This window comes from Diplotaxodon limnothrissa, linkage group LG5 (genome assembly GCF_057381915.1).
Source record: "Diplotaxodon limnothrissa isolate DT_005_m linkage group LG5, D_limnothrissa_male_GT1.1, whole genome shotgun sequence".
Taxonomy (NCBI): domain Eukaryota; kingdom Metazoa; phylum Chordata; class Actinopteri; order Cichliformes; family Cichlidae; genus Diplotaxodon; species Diplotaxodon limnothrissa.
The window spans coordinates 15,014,060-15,039,197 of NC_140600.1; the positions used below are offsets into that span (position 1 = coordinate 15,014,060).

At 39.4% G+C, this 25,138-nt stretch overlaps 1 protein-coding gene across 4 annotated transcripts in view; it reads left to right on the plus strand.

Moving 5' to 3' along the window:
* Nucleotides 1-24,368, plus strand: part of cita (citron rho-interacting serine/threonine kinase a) — a 39,305-nt gene extending 14,937 nt beyond the window's left edge. The window contains exons 10-49 of one of the 4 annotated variants that reach the window (XM_085353918.1): nt 106-211; nt 815-958; nt 1,529-1,648; nt 2,288-2,458; nt 3,237-3,290; nt 3,395-3,483; nt 3,722-3,935; nt 4,056-4,184; nt 4,675-4,770; nt 5,069-5,185; nt 5,830-5,939; nt 7,091-7,265; nt 8,256-8,453; nt 8,672-8,725; nt 11,091-11,288; nt 12,220-12,413; nt 12,528-12,663; nt 12,778-12,882; nt 13,033-13,173; nt 13,379-13,486; nt 13,585-13,777; nt 14,014-14,169; nt 15,039-15,062; nt 15,536-15,673; nt 16,060-16,240; nt 16,339-16,430; nt 16,584-16,688; nt 16,904-17,073; nt 17,466-17,510; nt 19,365-19,445; nt 19,578-19,713; nt 19,963-20,102; nt 20,236-20,328; nt 20,497-20,605; nt 20,760-20,888; nt 21,104-21,184; nt 21,443-21,521; nt 21,619-21,798; nt 22,594-22,981; nt 23,473-24,368. In XM_085353918.1, coding sequence (XP_085210044.1) covers nt 106-211; nt 815-958; nt 1,529-1,648; nt 2,288-2,458; nt 3,237-3,290; nt 3,395-3,483; nt 3,722-3,935; nt 4,056-4,184; nt 4,675-4,770; nt 5,069-5,185; nt 5,830-5,939; nt 7,091-7,265; nt 8,256-8,453; nt 8,672-8,725; nt 11,091-11,288; nt 12,220-12,413; nt 12,528-12,663; nt 12,778-12,882; nt 13,033-13,173; nt 13,379-13,486; nt 13,585-13,777; nt 14,014-14,169; nt 15,039-15,062; nt 15,536-15,673; nt 16,060-16,240; nt 16,339-16,430; nt 16,584-16,688; nt 16,904-17,073; nt 17,466-17,510; nt 19,365-19,445; nt 19,578-19,713; nt 19,963-20,102; nt 20,236-20,328; nt 20,497-20,605; nt 20,760-20,888; nt 21,104-21,184; nt 21,443-21,521; nt 21,619-21,798; nt 22,594-22,981; nt 23,473-23,496 — 5,203 coding nt within the window. In that variant the 3' untranslated portion in view covers nt 23,497-24,368. Of the gene's footprint in view, nt 1-105; nt 212-814; nt 959-1,528; nt 1,649-2,287; nt 2,459-3,236; nt 3,291-3,394; nt 3,484-3,721; nt 3,936-4,055; nt 4,185-4,674; nt 4,771-5,068; nt 5,186-5,829; nt 5,940-7,090; nt 7,266-8,255; nt 8,454-8,671; nt 8,726-11,090; nt 11,289-12,219; nt 12,414-12,527; nt 12,664-12,777; nt 12,883-13,032; nt 13,174-13,378; nt 13,487-13,584; nt 13,778-14,013; nt 14,170-15,038; nt 15,063-15,535; nt 15,674-16,059; nt 16,241-16,338; nt 16,431-16,583; nt 16,689-16,903; nt 17,074-17,465; nt 17,511-19,364; nt 19,446-19,577; nt 19,714-19,962; nt 20,103-20,235; nt 20,329-20,496; nt 20,606-20,759; nt 20,889-21,103; nt 21,185-21,442; nt 21,522-21,618; nt 21,799-21,969; nt 22,010-22,593; nt 22,982-23,472 lie in introns of all 4 variants that reach the window. The other 3 variants (XM_085353920.1, XM_085353921.1, XM_085353919.1) reach the window with 3 other exon arrangements.
* Nucleotides 24,369-25,138: the final 770 nt, after the last annotated feature.

Below are 25,138 nucleotides of genomic sequence, written 5' to 3' on the forward strand. Positions count from 1 at the left end.
GTGTTTAAATAAAAATTATTGCAATGCACATTTCAAATTATGTGCGCCAGTTTGATTGTTGAAATATTAATGTTTCAAGAATTTCTGTAAATGTTGTTGCCCCAGGTCAGTGTCTGCAGGCCTCAACTCTCCTGCTAAGACCAACTCAATGGAAAAGAAACTGCACCTTAAAAGCAAAGAATTACAAGAAACTCAAGACAAATGTCACAAGGTGAGCATTTACAGCCTGTTTTGGCTCTCATTCTTTGTTTTGTTTTTTTACAAACCTTTGTTAACAAAGCTTTCAGCTTTAACGTAATTTAGTAAATCCGCAGTATATTTTGTCTTCTGTCTCTGTTATTTTGGCAAACTCAAAATGCTCCTTTGATAAGCAAATAAATAACATTAACATATTCTGGAAAGAAGGCTTTTTATTTTTAGACAAACTGTGAAATTGGACTTCCATAGTTTGAAACTTTGTTTTGAGCAACATCACTTCATTATTCTGGATTTTATTAGCAGATTTCTTGTGTTTATTCTGGCTGACTGGCCTAACACAGATCAAGGAAGCGTCTGTTGGTGCTGTTATGAGCCAAGTTCATTTTGTAGTGTGAAAAACATAGCAGCTTACTCGTTTTAAAGCATTCTTGGTTGGCCATTTGTTAGAAAAATAATTTACAGCTAATGGACCCCTTATTTATAGTGAAGTAAATAGCCACTTTAAGTACCTTATACTTCTGACGCAGGCAGAAGACAGCTGGGACACAAACCAGCAATGTTAATCAACCTTCAGGTGAAGATTTTAAATAAGTGATGTTTTCACTGCTGTGTTCAGATGGAGCAGGAAATCTCCAGGTTCCAGCGTAAGATGACTGACCTGGAGTCAGTGCTCCACCAGAAGGATGTGGAGCTGAAGGCCTCTGAGACTCAGCGGAGTATCCTGGAGCAAGACCTTGCCACCTACATTACTGAGTGCAGCGTGAGTCATACTGTACTACCAGCATGTCCATTTGTGTTTTATTGAATTAACCTCTTCTACCCTGGAGGCTTTCCATCTGTTATAAAAATGCATCTACCATTTCATGAAGACTGCAAGTGTAGTACAATCACTGAGGCATACAATAATGACTTAAGCATGACAATGCTATATGGGTTTAAGTTCTGTTGTACTAAGTATGGTAGAGTTGCAGTTGGCAACTTTTAGAACAGGTTAAACAAACAAAGTGTTTCCTTTCAAACTTGGGTTTTGATTTAGCAGAAATGTTGATGGCACTATTGGCCATAGTTTTTTTTGAAACTCCCTCTAGCCTTGTAATAAAAAAACTCTGTAAAAATTCCTGTTTAAGTGTCTGTTATACAACTTGAAGTTTTGCAGCTTTTACTGATGAAATTGTGGGTTGTTTTTTCAATTGGAAATGTCAGACAGTAGCCTAGAGCTTAAGTAGTTGAAAAAAAAAGAAGGGTAGAATACTGTAAACTAACTTATTTTATTTTATTTTCTAAATCTTAGTGCACTTTGTGTTAGTCTGAAACACGTATTTGTTTGCAGAGCCTAAAGCGAAGCTTGGAGGAGGCACGAGTGGAAGTCTCTAGAGAGGATGACAAGGCCATGCAGCTGCTGCACGACATACGCGAACAGAGCAACAAGCTGCAAGAAATTAAGGAGCAAGTATGTAAATTTTCTCATTTAAATGATTCTGAATCCTCCTCCTCATCATGATAATGATGTGGGGCAGATGAAGAATTATTTCATGGACACTTCATGGTATTTATAATAAAACAGTCTAGTGAAATGGGGAAAAATGCCTTTAAACTGCATATGCATACTGTTTTTTGTTTTTTGGGGAAATTATTTGACACGGTGTTGTTTGTACCGTTGTAACTGATAGTGCAGTCCTTGAAAAAGGGATGAGATTACTTTTCCTCTCAGTGTGTCCCTGTCACACAGGGAGGGCTTTCCCTCTAAGGACTCCCTTGTCCTTAGCGCTCAAAGGTCATTCCTGCAGATGGCATAACTGCAAGGTACAAAAGTGGCGACTTGATCATTAATCTACAGATTCATCGACCCTTTAATTAGGGAGATGATACACAGTGTTTACACTTTTTAATATAAATTCATGATTTTAATTGAAAATTATAAATTGAACTGAGGTGAAAATTAAATCTGTACAAAAGAATTTTCGTTCTACCCAACTGAGGAGCTGGATCTGGTCATTATTTAGCTTGCATAACATGTGGTTGCTTTTACAGTAAATTTTATGTTTAATTTAATTAATTGTGTTAACCACTCTGTGCTTATTAACGTCAGGAGTACCATGCCCAGCTGGAGGAGATGCAGGTGACCATCAGGCAGCTGGAGGAGGATCTCTCCGCTGCCCGACGTCGCAGCGACCTCTATGAAGCTGAACTTAGAGACTCGAGACAAACAAGTGAGGAGCTCAAAAGAAAAGCTGTGGAATACCAACAAAGGATCCAGAAGGTATGTAAATGTGTATATGTTTTCACCATATATGTTTATAGTTCATGTCATGTCTAAATCTAAATTGAACCAAATAACAGGAACACTTTGTGCTTTGTATTTTTGATCTGCTCTAAAAAGCAAAGCACAAACCTGTTAAGAGGGATTGGAATGAAACTACAAGTTGCACAACTCATGAATTATGAACATGACTGTGTCACTTTACAGAGAAGATGATTTCTGTTTTGGCTTTTGATCATAAAATACAGTTGGATTCAAGTGAACTGCATTTCCTAGTTTGGGGGCATTTTACTTGGATATCAAGAGTTTAATATTTGACAGTTTTGTTGATGATAAAAACTATTAGTCTCATTTGAATCGGTACAGTCGTGTGGTTTGGAAGGGCCCAGAATGCCTCCCTTTGGAAGTGATCTGGGCATGGCAGACTGTGAGGAGATCCCAGAGCAGACCCAGGGTGCACTGCTGTAGTGATTACATCTCCCTGCTGACCTAAAAACAGGGGAGGGATCCTTCAGAAGAAAAAATGTGTGAAAAGTGCTTTCTCTGCTGCTGTCCTTACCCTCTTGCAGAATAAATGAATGATAATATGCATACTATAAATCAGAGAAAGGGCCTCATACACTTTATTGTAGGATATTGCAGTAAATATCAAATAGGTTTTTATTCATTCTCTTTCCATCATTAGTAATTTCTGGATCCAAGCTGTTTTTACTCATGTGAATCAAATATTTCAGGATGAATTTATGCTCAATTCTTATCATATTGTTAATGTTTTTAGGCAAAAGAGCAGGGAAAAGCTGAAGTGGAGGAGCTTCTCTCCAAACTTGAAAAGGTTTTCTTCCTTTTTCAAAAATGTGTACAGAGCTTACAGAACTGTATTTACCCCAAAGTTTGATTTTTTTTTTCACTTTCTAAATTGTTTTTTATTCCCTTAAGACAAACTCTGAGCAGCAGGTGAAGATTCAGGAGCTCCAAGACAAACTGTCCAAGGTAGGTTTTTTCACAACTGTCTTTCATTGTGTTTTGTGTTGCTTGTTTTTTTACCTACATTTAAATTACTAAAGACTTTGGATTTTGTAATCTTTCCTATTTATCTGAAAAAGGAAAAAACAACAACAAAAAAGACCACTATTATATGTGTATGTATCCAGGATGAAGCTGTGCAGCCATTTCTGCTGTTGTTCCTTATTTATTCAGCAGAATTGCTTTTGTTTTTTGTCTTTTTTTTGGTTTGTTATGTTTTCTCTTTGTCCTAGTGGGCAGAAATTGCACAAGCATATCAATATGTTTGTCTGGGGATCTACTAACAACCTTTGACCTCCTGATTTTTCCCCAGGCAGTGAAAGCGAGCACAGAAGCCACAGAGCTGCTGCAGAATGTTCGGCAGGCCAAAGAGCGGCTGGAACGAGATCTGGAGCGCCTGAAAGGCAAAACCGACTCTAGTGACACTTTAAAACGTCGTCTTAGGGAGACGGAGGTACCAGACTGACCTGCTAATGCTAATGCTTTCTAGTCCTATGTTAAATAACCTTTTTGACAGTTGGACTACCCTACAATTTTCTGTGTAATTAGCCTTGCTACGTTTTTGTTGTGTAAGCAGGAGGGCAGGAAGACACTTGAGAATCAGGTAAAAAGGCTGGAGATGGTTGAGCGTCGGGAAAATAAGCTGAAGGATGACATTCAGACCAAATCCCAACAGATTCAGCAGATGGCTGAAAAGATCCTGGTGAGAGCTACAGATAAGACTTGCTAATACTCTCCATCACTTCACCCCACTGCCTACTCAACCAGCCCTCTGTCCATTTATCCTCAACAGATATCGGAGAACATACATGTACACACTACATACTCTTCACTTAGATAGCTGAGCCATCACAAATGGCTACTAGTCATCCAGTATTGGTACATAAATAGGCTTTAACATATTCATGATTTTACCAGTGTCAGCATGAGCAGGCATCACTGCAGTCGACTTGTGGATTTCCAGCTTTTCCATGCAAGTTTCTTTTGTAATGTTTTTGGTGCAGTAGAGCATTTTGCCTAGTTTTTAATTCATCTGCTTCATCTGTGTTTTAGCATTTTTTTTTTCTTTGTATGTAATACAGAATTTGTGTGTATATGCCTATAAATTATTATTTTTGTTAAAATGTAGTTGTTTTTTTTTAATCTGTGGCCATCATGTTAGATTTATCCATTTACAACTGTAATTTGTCCAGGAACTGGAGGAAAACTTGAGGGATGCCCAGTCAACTGCCCAGAGGATGGAAACGCAACTGGTTCAAAAGGAAAGGCTTTATGAAGACAAGATCAAAGTGAGTCAGCTTAATGTTTCTCAGACTGTTGTAGATATTTTAAAGAAATATTAGCATATATGTTTGCTCCAGTCAGTTTTAGTCAGTCCTGACATTTCAAATAAGTGTAGCTTTGGATTAAATCAGAGCTGTCACATGTCTTACGGTGAGATGTGACACCACACTAATTAATATTTCCACGTCAGGTTATAAATTTACAACCATATCATTGAATGACTGCTTCACATGGGAGGCTGGAATCTAAATAGCAATGTGTCAAATTAAAACGGGATTTATTCACTGGTTCTCGCTCATCAAGGTTCTTGAGGCCCAGATGAAAGCAGACCTGGCTGACAAGGAGAGCCTTGAGGCCAGAAGGGCGCAGCAGGAGGAGGAGTCAAGGGAGAACTGTAAACTCATCAGTGAACAGAAAGCAGTAAGGCAACAAAACCTCATATCATCTCAGGCATTTGCTGTAAATTTTATACTCAGGTTGACACAAAGCCATATTTAAAACGAGTAAAGGTAACTTTAACTTTTGTGATATTAAAAGAAAAACAATATATGCAATTTATCGGCTGCTTAAAGTATTTTATTCCCTTTTACATATACTAAGCATTCCCAATCTAATCTCATTGGGTATAGGCTGTCTCTTATGCATTTATTTTAAGGATTAGACAAATATAATTTTTTGTTTTACACCATAATTTGTTATAGTACTATAGTAGTGATTTTTTTGTTTTGTTTTGAAATGTACAGGTTAAAAAGACAGATTAAATTAGAGTATCCTTCATGTTGCACTATAAAGGCTGGGCTCAAGTTCTAATCTGGTTAATATGGTAGACTTGAGGCAGTTAAGAAGCTTTTAGAGGTAGTCATCTGACATTGACAGTAGACGACTCAGGCAACACCTTAATAGTCTCTAATAGGATTTTTCTGAAGTAAAAGGTTTTTCTACCTTTAAAAAAAATGTGAATGTCCCATATTCTAGCCCGAATCTGGTTATCAGTCAGTGGAGAATATATCCTTGTGTTGGGATGTGATCTACAGCATGTTTTTGCACTTTCTTCTTTCCCAAAGACCATTAATGCTATGGATTCAAAGATGAAGAACCTGGAGCAGCGCATCGCCGAGTTGTCAGAGGCTAACAAGCTGGCTGCTAACAGCAGCATCTACACCCAGAAGAATATGTGAGTTAACTAGACCTTCTGCCCACACTGTGCTTTGATGAGTGTGTCCACACACATTGACTGCACTTACATCTTTGTGCAACATGGCTGATCTGTCCCCGCTGTGTGTATACAGTGTCATCTTTAAGATTAAGTACAGGAAATGCATTTTTCATGTAGTCTTAATAGAATATACAAACCTATTACCAAAGAAGTTAGTCTGCTCTACAAAAACAGAATTCAACAGCTTACTAACCATTTGAATGCTATTTAATTCAAAATGGTACAAAGATGACTTTAAACGCTAAAATATTTTCTTAGTTTCAATTATATACCAGTTACATATTTCAAATAACATACTGATATTAAGTAGCAGTAGGTAATAACTAAGTACAATACAAGCAATGCCAGAGTCTTTAGAAGGTAAAAAGTGAACAGAAAGAGCAAATTAATCAGCAATTCTCAATATAAAATGGCAAGAATAATAACCATGCACGCTTTATTCTACTTAAGAGGAAAGATAAAGTTTTGGAGCAACATACAATGCCAGATTACATCTTTTTAAGGGAAGGCCTTGCTAACTTCAGCAAGAACATGGCAAACTACATTTTGTGTGCATTACTGCAGCATAGCTCTGCCATAAAATTATAAAACTCTGGCCTGCCTGCGCTTTTGCCTGCAGCGCGAATGGAATATTTTCCTGCACTGCGTTGTTGCAGCACGGGGGGAAAATATGCTTATTATATTATTAAATATGCTTCTCAGGTTCAACATTTGATAACTCGGCTTTGTAGTGTTTTCAAGGAAATATCAGGTTTACATTATTCACATTAATTTCAAATTTGAAAAAAAAATGCAATTAATGTAAATAATGTGAAATTAATTTGCACATTTAATAGAATGAAAATGATTGCATTGTGCTTTTCTTTATATTTTACATCGTATCACGATTGTTTAATACAATTAGAGATGCACAGACTCTAAATTTCTGTCTAATATTGATTTTTAAGATAATAATTAGTCTAATGGCAGGTACCGATGTTTTAAATTGCTGCACTGTTCATTTTGTATTAGTGCAATTAAATTGTTTACACATTAAGCTCCAACTTTTGTTTTACGAATATAAATTCAAAACAGGAGATATAATTGGCATTTGTTTGTATTTTTGTCAGGAAAGCCCAGGAAGAAATGATCTCAGAGCTTCGACAGCAAAAGTTTTATTTGGAGTCTCAGGCAGGCAAGCTTGAGGCCCAAAATGCCAAACTAGAGGAACATCTGGAGAAGATGAGTCAACAGGAGCAAACCAAGAGAACCCGGCTGCTGGAGCTGGAGAGCAGGCTGCGGGAGGTGAGGCAACAGGAGGCCGAGAGACAGTACAAAATCTGTTCAAGCTCAAGATTAACTAATTCACTTTAGCCGACACACAGTGTAGCCTTACTATCCACAAAAGGGATTAGGGCAGCTGATCAGCAAGCGAGCTCAGATGCTTTTCAGATAAACGGCTAATTAAAAACAGATCTGTAATGGCACTCTTTACAAAATTGCAGTTCTCTTCCTGTATTATCTCTGGAGCAGTGCTGTTTATTAGCTAACAACTGATAAAATCCTAAACCATAAGAAAATGTAGCAGGACCAGAAGTTCTGGCATGGACAGTCAACATTTTACCCTCAAACTGGATGACTGATAATTGCTTGCAAGCATTAAACTCAAGTTATACTCGTATGTATGTAATGTTTTCAGTCACTGAGAAGCGCACCCCTCAATTTCATGATGTCTTTATGAACCCATTGCAAATCTGCTCAATAAAAAGAAGTCCCGGCTTAATTTTGAGGAACACAATGCCCCCTTTCTTCTGAACGCTCTCACCCCCCAGTGTGCTTGTCTGTCGACGCTCCTGGTCGACAGCCTGCTGACTGGATGTCATATTCTACCTCCACACGGTCTTCGCTACTGAGACATGATACACAGATTGGCACTAATTGCTGGCCTCTCTGCACCCTCGCTTAAACACATACACACTGTCCTCACACACACAAATATGTACTTCAGTTGTGATCGGCCGTTCCATCTGTCAAACACTTATGAAACAGCTAAATGAACCCTTGTGTATTTTTCAGCAGACTGAATTTCTGTATTTGCCAGTAAGAAGTGCAGAACCTGAGATTAACTAAAAGTGCATATTCATTCCAGCAGTCTTTCATTAGTAGCACTCTGCTTTCCTAACAATGTGATTAAGGTTAAAGTTATGCTGAAAATGATATTCAAATACAAAGTGTTAAAGGTTCGATTTGTTCAATATCAACGCAGTATTCACACTAACCCTCTCTGTGTTGTAGATGGGCCTAGAACATGAAGAGGAGAAACTGGAGATTAAGAGGCAGGTGTCAGAGTTGACCCTGTCCCTCCAGGAGCGTGAGTCCCAAATCAGCAGCCTACAGGCTGCACGTCTTGCATTAGAGAGTCAGCTGCAGCAAGCTAAGACTGAGCTGGAAGAGACAACTGCTGAGGCTGAGGAGGAGATCACGGCCCTCAGGGTAAGACGAGCAAGAGGAAGCACACATGTATGCAATCACAGTCACCCAAAGTAATGGTGGTATTCACCATTTCCTATATATGGATATAAGCCTGTATTATTAATACAATAATAACTTTTTTTTATAGTGCTGTTAGTATGAATGGCATTCTTTACGATTACACATTATGCATACTCAGATTTGCTTGTATTTTTTCTTTTCATTTGCTCTTCTTCCAGAACCACAGAGACGATATTCAGCGGAAGTTTGATGCCTTAAGAGACAGTTGTTCAGTAAGTGATTCCACAGCCTTTTGTCTGTGCTTTCAGCAGCAGGAGATAAAATTCTTCAAAGGTTTCACAAGACCCTTGAATATATAGTGATTCATGTGTAGCTGCAAAAGATTGTTCTAATGTAACAATGTAGTCTACTGAATCAATCTTTGGCAGCAAAATGCAGCTTGCTGTGCAGAGCACTCTGTTAGCATTTTACTGGTGAATTGTTTTTGTTTTATTTTTTATAAAAGGTGCCATTACAGTTGTCACAAAGACAAAAATCTTTTTGATGCGCAGCTAACACATTACTTCAGTTACCTCTGAGTAGTGCTGAGACCACTTTAATTCAACTGTTAGGTAGCTTCCAATTTGTGCAGTTCTTTTTAAAAATGTACTGTAAATGTAAGATGAACATGTCCATCTATCGTCTTCAACAAATTATCTTATTTGTCATTAGTGGTGCAACGGATCATGGTTGATCCGTAATCCGAACCGATCCCTATCCACAGAAGAAAAGAGAGAGAGAGAAAAAAAAAAGTATGTGTATGGTGCACGTGGTGGGTCTGACAAGCATAGTTACGGCCAGCGCTAGTGGTCCAAGTGGAGGAGCAGAGGAGTTTGCGGTATTTAAGCAGCCCTTTGCTGCCCAATCCGACCGGGCTAAAGCTATTACAAAAGCTATTGGGGTGTTTAGCTGCAGACGGGAGGCCGTATTCCGTTGTGCAAAACAAGGGGTTTAAACTGATAAACGTGCTTGAGCCATGCTATGATATCCCGTTGCGCGTCCACTTTAGTGGCAAGATCGTTCCAAGCATGTATGAGCAGCAAAAGTTTAAAGTTATGGCTGAACTGTCCCAGGCACCTTCTGTTGCCCTAACTACTACAAATGGGTGGACCTCCAGGGCAACGGAAAGCTACGTGACCGTGACAGCTCATTATATCACAGCGGAGTGCGATAAGTAAATGTGTTACTTATTAGGCATCACATGTTAAATTTTTGTCTTTTTTATTTTTTGCTGATCCGAAAATTGATCCGATCCGTGACTTAAAATCTCCTAACCGTGAGATTTTTGATCCGTTGCACCACTATTTGTCATGGAGTTAAAATAGAAACAAATTCTTATTATGTTACATTTAAAGTGTGGTTCATATGTGCCAAAAACATGTTTCCTATTTCTCTGACTGGAAATGACTTGCTGTCACTGTACTCATTACACCTGTAAATTATACTCACTACAGCTGTGCTATTACAATCCCACTTCCAAAGAAGTTGTGATGATATAAATTAAAAACAGAATGCAAAGATTTGGAAATCTCATAAATTTTCTATTTTATTCCTAACAGAATATAGAAAACTTTAAATCTTTAAACTGTAACATTTTACTCTGTCATGAAATATTTGAGGGATGTTTTGAAACTAAATCAGTTAATTAAGTGGCAGCAGATTGGGTAGCAAGAGAAGCAGAGTTTTTCAGAAGATGGACAGAGATTCACCAATTTGCCAAAACTCGCACCTACAAATAATATAATATAAGAATCTTAATTAGTATTGAACTATGAATATCTTGTCATCTATGGTGCATAATATCATCAAAATGTTCTGAGAATCTGGAGAAATTTCTGTGTGCAAGAGACAAGACTGAAGATAAAAATTTGATGCCTGTAATCTTTGTGCCATGAGGTAGCACTGCATTAGCAACAGATACAATTCCCTCCCAGAAATCTCTTCATGGACTCGGGAACATTTCTATAAATCACTGTCTATGATCACAGTTCACCGTGCCATCCACAAATGCAGGTTAAAGCTCTGTAACGCAAAGACGTCATATATGCACATGATCCAGAAACGCTGACGTCTTCTCTGGGCCAAAGTTCTTTTAAAATGCACTGAGGTTAAGTGGAAAGCTGTTCTGTGGTCAGATAAATCAAAATGTAAAATTCTTTTTGGGAAACATGGACTTCATGTCCTTTTGACTAAAGAGGAGAGGAACCATCTGGCTTGTTACCAGCGCTCAGTTCAAAAGGCTGCAGCTCTAATGGAATGAGAGTGCATCAGTGCTTGTAGAATTGGCACCATGCACATCTAGAAAGACACCTTCAGTACTGACAGGTGTATACAGGTTTTAGAAAATATATATGCTCCTATCCAGTCAATATCTTTTCCAGGGAAGGGCTTGCATATTTCAGCAAGACGATGCTAAACTGCATACTGCACATATTACAGAGTCGAGTTCTAAACTTCACCAATTGAAAACATTTTGAACATCATGAAATGAAAAAAATTGGAGTTAGAATTATTACAACACAGCCAGTTTTGTGCATAAAGCCTTAAAATGTGTTCTTGTTTGCACGTGTAAACCTTTACCTGTTTGTGCCTCCTCAGGTGATCACTGACCTAGAGGAACAGCTGACACAGCTTAGTCAGGAGAACGCCGAGTTGAATCGCCAGAACTTCTACCTGTCCAAACAGCTTGATGAGGCATCAGATGAGAGAGAGGATCGGCTGCAGCTCAGCCAGGAAGTGGACCGCCTGAGGAGGGAGGTGGCTGACCGTGAGATGCACCTCAACAACCAGAAACAGGTAACAAAAACCGTTTCCAGACAAATTGCTGGCTTCTCAGTGTGTTGAGTGTCATTCAGATGTAAATCATTTTCATGGTAATGTGCCTTGCTTCAGTGAGACATTGCCACAACACTTATTGAATGAGCCTGTTTTATGAACTTACAGGTGAGATTTGACAGTGACACATACAAAGTAACACTTAATATATTAGATCAGAGTTTTCTGCACAAGGCAATTCTATTTTTCTACTTGTTTTAATAACTAGAGGGGTTATATACTAGTATTTATGGGAACACTTCCATAAACATTACAACGCAGCACTGGTAAACAGATCAGACAATATTAAACTAGCTTATAAACTGTGCCTCTGTGTGGCTCAGCTGTTTGAACCGGTGCACACAGTGTAATTTGCTGTTCAATCTCGTCACCAGGTTTTATTAGAAGTAATTAATGAAGTTAGCACTTTTGCTACATGTCATGGATGGTTTTTGCTGCTGTCTAGTGCTGTATGGGGTGTTTAAGCTAAATGTCCTTCTGATAACTAAATGCATGCAGTCAGTGTCTTCTGTCAGCTTCGTGCCATTCACTTACGGTGCTGAGACCATCTCATACCAGCAGCTGAATAGGAAGGAGTGTATCTCTGAAACAGTCTAAACCTAAATTAAAAGATTAGATGCTTACCACAGGTTAGTAGATGGAGTAGAAAGATTCATTATTAATTGCTCAAATATTGCCAGCAGATTAAAAAAGCAACAATTTATAATCCTTTTTGAATTTAATTTACTTTTTTTAAAACACAATTTATTTGTATTTTTTGTCTGAAATATTCAAGGCCAGAGAACTTATTATGATGCATCATAGATCATTGAATAGAGACAACAATCACGTGGTATTGCCAAACGCTGAGAAAGATGTTCTCTTCAGTCTGTTATTTCATTTATGCTCTCAGAACATTGAGACACTGAAGACCACATGCAGCATGTTGGAGGAGCAGGTGGTGGAGCTGGAGTCCCTAAACGATGAGTTGCTGGAGAAGGAGAGGCAGTGGGAGGCTTGGAGAGCAGCTCTGGAAGATGAAAAAAGCCAAGCTGAGAGACGCTCCAGGGACATGCAAAGACTGCTGGACAATGAGAAGCAGAATAGGTGACATTCTTAAATTTATACTTGCGCTTATTACATAGAAAGTGGTCATTGTATGTCATTTCTATTTATAAATTAGTTTATTACAGTCATAACACTTTATTGTTGTGTTCAAAGGCTGCGTGCAGACCAGCGCAGCACTGAGTCTCGCCAGGCAGTAGAGCTGGCAGTCAAAGAGCATAAGGCTGAGATCTTGGCCTTACAACAGGCTTTGAAGGAGCAAAGACTAAAGGCTGAAAGTCTATCTGATACTGTGAGTCTGTTATCCATGAACTAACTTTAACCCCAGCTTCAATCTTTCAAAAATATGGTTTGACTTGTAGCTGGGATGAATTAGAGGTTAACAGGCACTCACATGTTCTCACAGCTCAATGATCTGGAGAAGAAACATGCCATGCTGGAGATGAATGCCCGTAGCTTACAGCAGAAGCTGGAGACTGAGAGAGAACTGAAACAAAGGCTGATGGAAGAGGTAGGAAGTGAAAGTCAATTAACCTGCATGATATTTCTACACATATATTTAAGAAACTTGGGTTTCTTGTTGTTACTTATTGTAACTATTGCTCTATTGCTGCTGTTAGCAAACTGTACCAAAAAGATTTGTGTGCTGGTGTTCATGCAGCAAGCAAAACTGCAGCAGCAGATGGACCTCCAGAAGAGCCACATTTTCCGTTTGACCCAGGGCCTGCAGGATGCTCTGGACCAAACCGACATGCTCAAGACAGAGAGGACCGATCTGGAGTACCAGCTGGAGAATATACAGGTGCTCAGTGCAAACCTCTGCAGTAAGATAAAATACTGTGGTCTCTGGGGAGGAGGAGTCCCAGCTGGATATTAAAATAGTGCCACTGATACCGGTGCATAAGAAGGATAAAGTAATCTTAAGTCATGCAATCCCAGTGGAAATTCTTCTCATAGCTGTCTTCAGAAGTATTTCCTTCTCTGAGCTTTTGTTTTCCTGCCTACAGGCGGTATATTCCCATGAGAAGGTGAAGATGGAGGGGACAATCTCCCAGCAGACTAAACTCATTGACTTCCTCCAGGCCAAAATGGACCAACCCACTAAAAAAAAGAAGGTGTGGGAAAATATTTACAAAATCTATGTACAAACCATGTTACATTAATAATCAGCTTCAAGGTAAAGCCAACTGAGTACTGTTTCCTCTCTGAGCAGGGTATATTTGGGCGGCGGCGGGAAGATGTAGGCACCACAACTAATGGGGCATTAGCTCCACAGGCCCAGCCAGCAGTTCCATTGCAGTACAGTGACATGAAACTAGCTTTGGAGAAGGAGCGCTCAAGGTGTGCAGAGCTGGAGGAGGCTCTGCAGAAGATGAGGATAGAGCTGCGGTCCCTCAGAGAAGAGGGTAAGGACGGAAATCTTGAGTGTTTTTAGTCTTTATAGTTTTTGTTTGTGTGGTGATTACTGAAGTGCCATGTAGCAAGACTAAAAATCTGTCAGAATATTTTATGTAGACAACACTGGATTGTGATCATCCCAGAAAAGGACAAAAGTTCAAATAAATACATCTACCCTCTAGTAAGCCCTTCAGTCTTTGCAAACAGTGTTCTTATAATTCCTTTTCCTCCCAAACTCCCAAAGCGGCTCATTTCAAGGACCATGTAGCCCCTTCCACACCAGCCCAGGCTCGACATCAAATCCTCATGTCAGCCATTGTCAAATCCCCAGAACATCAGCCCAACCCCAGCAGCCTGCTTAACCCCTCCACCCGCTGCAAGGAGACATCTACACCTGAAGGTTAGTCATTCACACACAGACCATAAACAAATATACAGCTCATCTAAATGCAGCCAAATTTGAACCTCAGATTCCCAAATTGAGGCTGTACAGTTTTCTTACAGGAGCATTCCACCTTATGCTAATAAATGGACTCCCCAATCACTTGTCTTGTTTACGTTGTGTTTTGTTTTGTTTTTTAAATGTGTGACCAGTTTCACAAAGCAGGATTATGAAGTGAAATAAAGTTGGATAACTGTTCTCAGAACATGTTAAGACTAGAACTCGCTCCAAACAGGAACATGGGCTGACACAAAGCAACAAAAATCATTGTTTTAGGTTTCATTCACGACATTTATCCAGCTGACTTTGTAATCCTGCTCGTGTCTGTCTCACAAAGCAAAGCAACAGTGGATTGGGCAGGTATCATTGGTTTTAGTCCAGGGTTTCCACCATCACAAAGCAAAATTATATCTTTTTATGCTGTTGATCACCATGGAAACTGAACATTTGCTGAATACTCTGTCATAGCTGTGTAGCTTGCTCAATAGATCACATCCAAAGGTATAAAGAAACAGTCTCCTAATAAACTTCTTTAGGAAAAACCTGAAATAACTATATTTGTATTTTCCAAATTATTGATGAGTCCATTAATACAGTGATTTTTATGATACAGAAGGTGCTTAGGGAGTACTTAGGGAATGTTGCTATACCCTATTTTAGTCTGTATTTACAGACCGGCCTAAAACAATGATTTGCCCAAATCCATAAGAGTGGTTAAGTTGGACTTGCTTTGTGTTTCAAGCTCCTTACTGTCCATGTTCTTTTGGTTTCACTTAGCTATTGTTAGATTCCTCTCCTTTCTTTCTTTTTCCTGTTGCTCCTCACAGAAAAGAGGAGGGTCACGTTTGAAAGTAAGTTAGCAGCCACTACAGTGTCTCTTCACACATGTGCTCATCTGCTGCTCGTGGTAAATTGTGCACCCACATGCTCATTGCTGTATTATACATCTGTCTTCTTGTCCACTGGCTAACTGTAGCTTGACCAAAGGCTTTTTTAGGAGTCAAGTCCCCCCCCCCCCCCCTCATTTCTGGAGTCATGATTTAGATAGCATATGGTAGGATAGGTACCTTTTCACCTGGAAACATTTTAATACATCCCATGCACACTGGCATGCACAATCTGATTCCAGTCAACTACTTTGGTACTTGAGCTTTCATTTATATGCAATATCTGCATTGAAAAAAATCATTATTTGGATTGCCTCATACTGCTTTAAAGAGCTGGATCTCATTTAACTGTTGCTGACTCTTAAGTAATTAAGACTGTAAGTGACTATGCCTATTTTCACTAACTCCTTACACTGCCTACTTGTACTGCTTTATAGAGTTTGGTCATCGTGTGAAAGAAAGAATGCATCACAACATCCCTCATCGTTTCACCGTGGGCCTCAACATGAGGGCTGCCAAGTGTGCCGTCTGCCTGGACACTGTGCATTTTGGACGGCAAGCTGCCACTTGTCTAGGTCTGTATCCTGTGCTGTAGCTGGGCAGACTGAATGTGAAAATATTTCAGAAGATACATTACTGGCCAGCTTTAACAAAAATACTGGAAATAGTTATTATAGCATCGCCATCACATGGTGGAATCAGTCTTGCCTTCCAAGTGTTGTGAGTCTTAGAAAATAAGTTGGATGTGTTCCCAAATCAGCATTTTAGAACAGTACCCTTCCATGTTTTATATGTACAGCTGTACAAATGAAATGTTGATAGATAGAATTTGGATATTTTTTTATGTGATGATCCCTACCATTCTGTATTCTTGCCTTCTTTATTGACAAGATTCAGCATGGTAAAGAACTTTTCACTAAATCCAATCAGATTTTTCATCCTTCTCTTTGTCTCATTGTAGAGTGCCACACTATTTGCCATCCCAAATGCTCGCCGTGTCTTCCGGCCACCTGTGGTCTGCCAGCTGAGTATGCCACTCACTTTTCAGAAGCCCTGTGCCGAGAAAAGGCAAACTCACCTGCACTGCAGGTTAAAGAAGCCAGTGGGCATGTTCGCTTGGAAGGATGGATGAAGCAGCCTAGGTAACTATTTAAGTCCTTACTGCCATCCTGAATGTATGCAGTATGTTATGTACACTGCATTGAATATAGTTTGCCTATTTGTATATTTACTCCTTTAGAAATGGCAAGCGTGGGCAACAAGGCTGGGAGAGGAAATATGTGGTTCTTGATGGAACCAAAGTGTCCATCTATGATACTGAGCCCAGAGAAGGTCAGTACTTCATTAAATTCTTTTTATTTATTTTATTATTTTTCAAGATGACTGATTCTGTCTTTGTTTTTGCTCATAATTCAACTGTATAGTGAATGTTACCATGTAGGTCAAATTGGAGAATCCTCTGTTTTTCTCTTCCCTTCTTTGTAGACTCTGTAAAGGCTGAGGAAGAGTTTGAGCTCTGTCTGCCTGATGGAGAGGTGACTGTCCATGGAGCTGTTGGAGCCTCTGAGCTCATCAACACTGCCAAGTCTGGTACTGGATCAATACTAGTTAATCCCAGTGTACTCAATCTGTTGTAGGATATTAAGTGTATCATCCTCTCTCCAAATTTTGATTTGGATTTACCTCTCCTGTCTAAAATGTTTAAACACAAAATACAGCAAAAATGTTGACGCTTCTGCTCAGCTGTGAAATTAAGCTGCTAGCAGAGGAACAAACTGATGCATTTTTTTTATGTCTGTGCGTAGACATCCCGTATGTGTTGAAGCTGGAATCACATCCGCACACCACATGTTGGCCTGGCCAGTCCCTCTACTTCATGGCTCCTAGCTTTCCTGACAAGCAGCGCTGGGTGGCAGTACTGGAGTCTGTTGTGGGTGGTAGTCGTGGATCTAGAGAGAAAGTGGATTCTGATGCTGTAAGTATCATGCCTGCATATTACATACCTATGAATGTCCTTGTGTCAGGCTTGATAGCGTTCATAATTTAGGCTTACTGTATTTGGGGTGTTGCAAAAAGCCATTGCCTCCTTTACACAGCACAAGCTTTGTTGTTAGGCCCATATGAATGAGCAAATTAATACAAAGCTGGTTGTGTCATTTTGTGTGAAAATTGGGTAAAATATTGAGTACCTCCATTAAACATCAGCCAGTGCCTTCACTTCTTCTTCTCCCCCTCCCTCTTCTTTCTCTCTCTGCATGTTCTCAACATCCACGTCTTGTGTTTATTTGTTGTCATTGTCTTTTTTCTTTATATAACTATACTGTGTGTGTATCTCCATTCAACTCGGTTGTGTGAATCATATTATAGGCAGGTGTTTCTAAAAGACAGAAGAACCTGTCCCCTCTGGTTCAGGTACAGTAAGTAGCTGCACGAATGCTTGAGCTTCAGTCGACCGATCGACTGAGCATGCAGTAGCTGTACATACATATGACACTGATGCACTATAAGTACAGTCCTTGAATCAGTTCCTGAATATGGTGTGTGTATTCACACAGAAACATATGTAGTGCATGGATGTGAATAGACTGCTGTGCACCATTTATTTGGTGTCCTATGCTATGTCATGCATGATTCTGCAAAGCCCATGCACTGCTTAAGCCCCCCTTCTCAGAAATATGACGTCACACAAACAGACCTTGAGCAATTTAACTTCAGTGTGCAGCTATAGGCTGTTGGCGCTTCTGTGTTTCTTGCAGTTTTAGAAGAAACTGAAGAAATATTTTCTTCCATGTTCTCTGCAAAATGACCCTTAAATTAAAAGTGAAGTAGGAAGTCAAATGGTTCCACAAGTGTATTTCAGTATTCTCAAAAAGTTGCATTGCTGTGTTTTTCAGTTGTATCACTTACTAAATATGGAAAGTTGAACATGCAGCTTGCGGCAGCTTGATTACATCGTATCCTTACTGTATGTACAGCATACAGTAAGGATAGTGCAGGGTGTAAAATGTAAATAAGACCAATGACAATGCTTTGCTTATCATTTAACCCCATATTTATTTAAATACTTCAAAGATAACATATGAAATGCATAATCTGTGAAATTTTCGTTGACTCTGTTATTGCTTTTGTGAACATATTTTTTTTTAAATTAATGCCAGCAGCTTTTCTCCCTTCTGTTCTTTAACCCATATGCAGCACCTTTTTTTCCTGTATCTAAAGGGATTTTTTTTCCTCACCTGTTTTGCTTATTATTATTATTATCATCATTATTATCATCATTATTATCATTAATTCTTATGTTATTGAGCTGTTTTGGATTATTTAAATATTGTTGAGTGTGTGGGGTTTTCCTTCTTGCTAACAATCAACAACTATTTCAGACTTTTTTGCTGGCATCAAATTCAAAATAACCCCCCCCCCCCAGACAGCATTTCTGTTCCATACTTTGATATGTTATCTTTCTAATATTCTAAATTAGATGAAGGGTCTAAATGATTTCCAAATCATTCCATTCTCATTTATGTGTATTTTACACAGCCTCTCATCTGGTTTTAGAGACTGTTGTTGAACTGTATCAGCTTTTTCGAAAAGGCTATGTAACTGCAGATCTAACGCTAAGATAGTTGAGGAGTTTTCTTCCCACTAAACCATAAGAACATTACTGAGGTCAGGCACTAATGTTCAGTGATAAAGCCTCAAGGCCAACATTACTGGAAAAATGGCACTGTGATATTTGCTGAGCTTGTGCTTCATCATTGATTTTAATGTATAAAGTGGAAACAAAGAGCCACTCTCCACAGAACCCATTACAGTCATGAAATGTATAAACTTGGAGGGTTTTATTCTGACCATTTGTCAACAAAAGGCAGTGTGTCCTCAAATTAAAAATATCATTTATTAATGGTCAGACATAGCTCATTTGTGCTTGTCTGTTTTAAACAACATAAAATGTATTTCTTGCTCTGTAGTTGTTCTGTTGTTAGCATTGCAAGTGAGCTTCAGTCTCAACAGGAAAGACTTTGCAAGGCTCTCTCTTTCTCTCCCTGTCTTTCTCACTATCTTTTACTGTTAGCTCATTTAGACACCAGATTCACCTAAATTATGACACATCTTTAATGTTATGTTGCTGTGGTTATTTTGTGGCAGCTTTCCGGCTGGCATCCCTGCTGTGTTAGCTTGTCTTGCTAAAGCTCCCGATTTGCAGGAAGTCTTAATCCGCCTCCTTCCCCTGCTCCATTCTCTCCCTTTCTCTCTCTCTCTCCATAGAAACTTCTGGGCAATTCTCTGCTGAAGCTGGAGGGTGACGACCGTTTGGACATCAACTGCACTCTGCCTCTCACTGACCAGGTATAAAAACAAACATGTAAACAGAGTTAAAAACCTAATTGGTCAGCTTTCTAGTTAGACATCACCATGCTGGATGTTTCTTTCTTTCTTTTTGTTTTTTTAAAGCTCTGGTGATCTCGTCCTTTCTTGCAGATTGTCTTGGTTGGTTCTGAGGAGGGTTTGTATGCTCTGAATGTGATAAAGAACTCTTTGACTCACATCCCGGGCCTGACCTCCGTCTTCCAGATCCAGATCCTGAAGGAGCTTGATAAGCTGCTGATGATCACTGGTCAGTTAATGGAGGCCATTATATTGAAGTTATTTTATGATATTATCAGATTTATGTTTTCCTGGTACACTGTTTCAGCTGTAACATAATGCTTCTGGATAGTGTGCATTTATTGTAACACATTACATCACATTATGGTTATCTTTTAGAAGCCATAATGTGTGCTTTGAAGTAACAGCGAACGAAAGTGAAGTAAAGAGAAGATGATGCGCATCATCTCACACTTGGCATGTTTGATGTGTCATTCAGGGGAGGAGAGGGCACTGTGCCTGGTAGAGATCAAGAAGGTGAAACAGTCTTTGTCACAGTCCCATCTCCCAGCTCAGCCTGACCTCAACCCCTTCATCTTTGAGACAGTCAAAGGATGCCATCTCTTCTCCTCTGGAAAGGTGAGTCATGTTGTAACTTGCAGGGAGCAGAGTCCTTGTGGACTGTTATTGGGTCTGAGTTAAGGAGCTGAACATCACAGTAATGGCATCGTGTTGTGTGCTGCCTGATTGCAGAATTGTTCTTTCTTTACAGATTGATAATGGGCTCTGTATTTGTGCTGCAATGCCCAATAAGATTACAATCCTGCGGCATAATCAAGGCCTCAACAAGTTCTGCATCAGAAAGGTGAATGAGCATTAAAAGTGAACCGCTTACAGTGACGAGACCTTTATTGTGAACAATGGACCTTTTTTTTTTCTAGGAAATATAGATGCTCTGTTTTTCTTCTAGAAATAATGAGTTTTAAAAAAAAATAAAAAAAAAATAAAAAAAAATTTGTGTGTGTGTTTGCAGGAGATTGAGACATCAGAGCCTTGCAGCTGTATTCACTTCACTGGCTACAGTATCATTATCGGCACCAACAAGTTCTATGAGATTGAGATGAAGCAGTATGTACTGGAAGGTCTGTCAAATGCAGCATTATTGTTTCTTTAGTATTATTTCTTTACAACCAGATGGTGCTCCAACAAAGTCCACTCAAGGGTGTTTCTGTCTCTGTTGGGTTCCAACATTCACACCTGAACAAGCTGAATGATACTAATGATTTCTCTCTGCAGAGTTCTTGGATAAAAACGATGTGACGCTAGCGTCAGCTGTCTTCGCGGCTTCCTCCCACAGCTTCCCCATCTCTATCATCCAGGTCACCACGGCTCCACAGAAGGATGAATACCTGCTCTGTTTCCATGGTTAGACAGTTACTTCTGCTGGCAAACCCTCTCAGTTGAATGTGTATACACACCCCCAAACTAGTGGATAAACAAAGTTGTGGAACAGTTTGTCTTAGAATCTGTATTTGACAAGCGATCTCTAAGCATTTCTAAAGTCATTGTTTTCTTTTTTGGTTACATATTCTATGCTAAATTTAAATAACTCATTTTGTTTATGTATTTATTTTTTGCAGAGTTTGGTGTGTTTGTGGATGCATATGGCCGCAGAAGTAGAAGTGAGGACATCAAATGGAGCCGTCTGCCTCTCTCATTTGGTAAGTGTAAATCTGCATGTTTACTAGAAGCGTAGTTTCTTTGGGCACCGGGTGGAGCAGGTGACCATATCCTGCAATGCAGTGGCCTGGGTTTGAGTCTGACTCTGGGCCTTTTGCTGCACGTCTTCACTCTCTCCCTGCTTTCCTGTCTGGTCTTCACTGTTCTCTCAAATAAAGGCCAAAAAGCCCAAAAATAGTTTTCGTGATTTAAGGATTTTTAGGTTTTTTAAAATAACAAGTTGTATTTCTGTATTTCAGCCTATAGAGAGCCTTACCTATTTGTGACCTACTTCAACTCTCTGGACGTCATTGAGATTCAGGGACATGCGGCTCTTGGGTAAGATTGTTCTCAGCTTTTTTAAATTGTTTATCAAGTTCTTTTTATTTTCCAACTTCGAATTCTGCCATGGCTGATTTTTCTTCTCTTTTTCCAGTCCTCACTCATACGCACATCTGGATATCCCTAACCCACGCTACCTTGGCCCCGCCATTTCCTCTGGAGCCATATACCTGGCTTCATCCTATCAGAACAAACTTCGGGTCATTTGCTGCAAGGGCAACCTTGTCCAAAGCCAAGACGGTGGAGATCTGCAGCGTAATGGCTCTGGACGCAGGTAATGACACACAAATAGCATTAAATACCATCTGCCAGTCACCTTTATACATAGCATCCCAAATATTTGGAAACTGGTTTGTAGGTCAGAGATGTACATAGAGGGAGATTTCTAAGCACGCTCCATCCTTCTGTTCTGTGTACACTGGTGTTAATGAGTCACTGGGCCTAGCTGGCACTGAGGGGCACAGGTTGGCATCTATAGGTCGTAAGTTTGGCTTAAATGTTTGAACTAGTTAAAAAAAAAACAAAAAAAAAAAACAGGAGAGTAATGCCATCATTTTGTCTTTTGCAGGAAGAAGAGTTCATTTTTTATCTGTAGCAGATTTTAAAAAATGTTGCCGTCATCATTCTTTATTTTACCTAAATTACTTTTTAAAGTTCTGTGTCAAATGTAGAAAGGAAATTTTTGAATAAAGACTGACATCTTCCCTTTTATGACTGGTCTGTTACTCATCGTGACGCTTACTGACTGTGCTTTGCAAGTCAAAGCTTTGTTCTACAGTAATTGTTGTCAGTGACAGAATCCACTCTTATTTAGGAAACCAAATTGAATTTATATGATCAGTCTGTTCTGATTACAAATAGCAGTGCTGTGTATTTATATATTAGCTTATTAAATCAGCTTAATTGCAAGTCCATCAATCTCACCAAATCTGCTGAGTGACCAGAGTCCCACAGTGCCAAACTAAGTCCAAGAACTGAGACAAATAAAAACATTGCCCAACATTTGCCCAATGCTCCTTTTTTCCCTTTTTTTTTTCTTCTTTATTTTAACCTTGGTTCCTCCCGACAGTCCCAACAAGCGTGGTCCTCCTTCCTACAATGAGCACATCTCTAAAAGGCTGGCAGCCAATCCTCTGGTCCATGGAGACCCAGGCACACCACACCGTTACAGAGAGGCTCGCACAGAGTTTCGGCGGGACAAGTCCCCAAGCCGTCCACTGGAGAGAGAGAAGTCTCCTGGCAGAATGCTGGAAAGCCGGATAGTGGGCTCGCCTGGTCGAGCCATGGCAGACCCCCGGTTGGAGCGATCACCAGGCAGGGCCATGGCCGACCCTCGCATGGACCGCTCCCCTGGCAGGATGATGGATGTTCGTAGGGAGAGATCCCCTGGACGTTTTGAAGAGCGTCAAAGGCTTCATACTGGCTCCGGACGCACACCCATAAACTCTGTTAACAAGGTTTGTCAAGAAATTCTGCATTACATTAACTTAATGTGTAACTGTTAGCAATTAGCTGAATATTTTTGTGTTTTATTGACATACATTGGAAACTGTTGGAGTATGGTAAAAGGTTCAGTACAAAACTTCGGCGTTTCCATCCAGGCGGTTGATTCAGTGGTTCGTGATGCACTTATGCTGCTTTTATGACAGTAGTGGGTTGTGATATCTTGTTTTGAGTGAAATACTATGACTATAGGATGGACTGTTACAGACCTTTAAGGAGTATAAATTTCTCCCCAGACTTTATAGTCTTGCAGTGTTCATGTGGTCTTTTACATTTGTTTAGTTTTGGCTTATACTGTGGATTTTCATGACACTACAGGTGTACTTAACATGGAAAGACCAGCTTTCAAGGCTGTGGACCCTTAGTCTAACTCTTGTGTTAGTGTACATTTTGACTCAAAATCTGTGTATTAACCTGACTTCATGTTGTTGGTTTTACCCTACAGGTGTGGGATCAGTCATCTGTTTGAAGGACAAAAGACCCTCGTGTCCGCTGTGGAAGAAGAAGTTCATGTTTGAAAAGAGAGAAGATGTAGCGGAGAACCAGTGAGAATGTTACCAACTCATGATGAAACACTGCCACACATCTGTTTTGCCCGATATCCAAAGTGAAAAACCCATGGAGGAAAACAACTGTAGCTGTCAGAACGTAGCGAGCACCAGATAAATAAAGAGATGTCATTAGTATCAGGTTATAGTTTTAAATAAAGGTCAACAAAATGCCATATTAACCACCTGAGCAGGGTTTTTTGCGATGCATTGGAGCATGTGTTCTCTACTCCGAGTAGGGATTAGTAATTATATATAATTTCTTCTTCCACAAAGAAAATCTGAGATGAGTTCTCAAGTTAAGACTACTGGGTTTGGCTTGCTTCATTTAACTCTAGCAGCATTAACTACAATGGATAAGCACAGCCATAGCAAGTGATGCCTATATATTTAGTCATTTTATTCAAAATGCCATTAACACATGTGGCTCATTTCCACATGTGCTGTCTACAGCAGCTACAGATCAGGGCAAATGTGTAGCAGATCACCTGTTGTGACACTGAGTATCACTTCTGGCTCCAGCCCTGTGCTCACATGTTAACACACAATCGTTATTGGCTAATTACAATCATTTTCAGCTCGGTCCTTGGTCAGTAATGCTGACCGGACTCGGCTGAAGCATGAATAAACTGAATCAAAATTAATTAATATATAATCCCTCCCAAAAAATACACTCTGTAGAACCACACACTAAAACTGCACTACCCACAATCCCCAGCAGCAATGGAGCAGGACCTTTCTAAATCTTCAGAACGCTATCTGACTGTAAATAGACGAGACATAATTTTATATATATTAAGAAGGAATTTCAAGGCTGGATAAGCCGTGTCTATTTTTGTTAAAGGAAAAAAAAAGTGACAGTGTGTCCTCTTGAATGTCCGATGAGTATTCTTTTAATGTCCAAACGTTCTTTATCAAGTGAGTGATTGTATCTCAAACAAACTTGTGTATGCACTTCCATCTGTCAAAGGCAAAACCTCAGTGCTGACCTAAACGACGGGAGGGAAAAAAGATCATGTTTGAAGCTTAAAACATAGTACTTGAGCATTTCTTTTTGTACAATGTCCCCTGCTGTTGTGTATATAACCCAAAATTGTTTAAAGTGAAGATGAAGAAAAAATCTTTGTTTTGTTTTTCTTTTCCCTGATCCGTTAATGGCATGGATATATATATCTCGAAAATGAAACGGGGTGTTGTCTTCTGCTTCTGCCTCATTTGGGTTATATTTTTAATCTACATTTTTAAAAACAAAGCACGTGAATAACACTTTCTATCTTTAAACTCTCATGTATTTGCACAGTAAATTCACACAACTATATTATATAACTTTTTTCTTTCTTTCTTTAAGGAATTCTTGGCAAGTTAAAACATCCAGTCCAATCACAACAAATGCTAAAGTCCATCCACGCTCATTCGGTTCACGTGGCTAAGATGGATGCATTTCTGTACATCATGATCTGATGTATAGAAATAGAATATTTTGTGGATTTTAGCAGTATTTTTTGAATGTAAACAAACGAGATGCCAAACTTTAACTTGCCCAGTTTGCCTGTCAACAGTTAG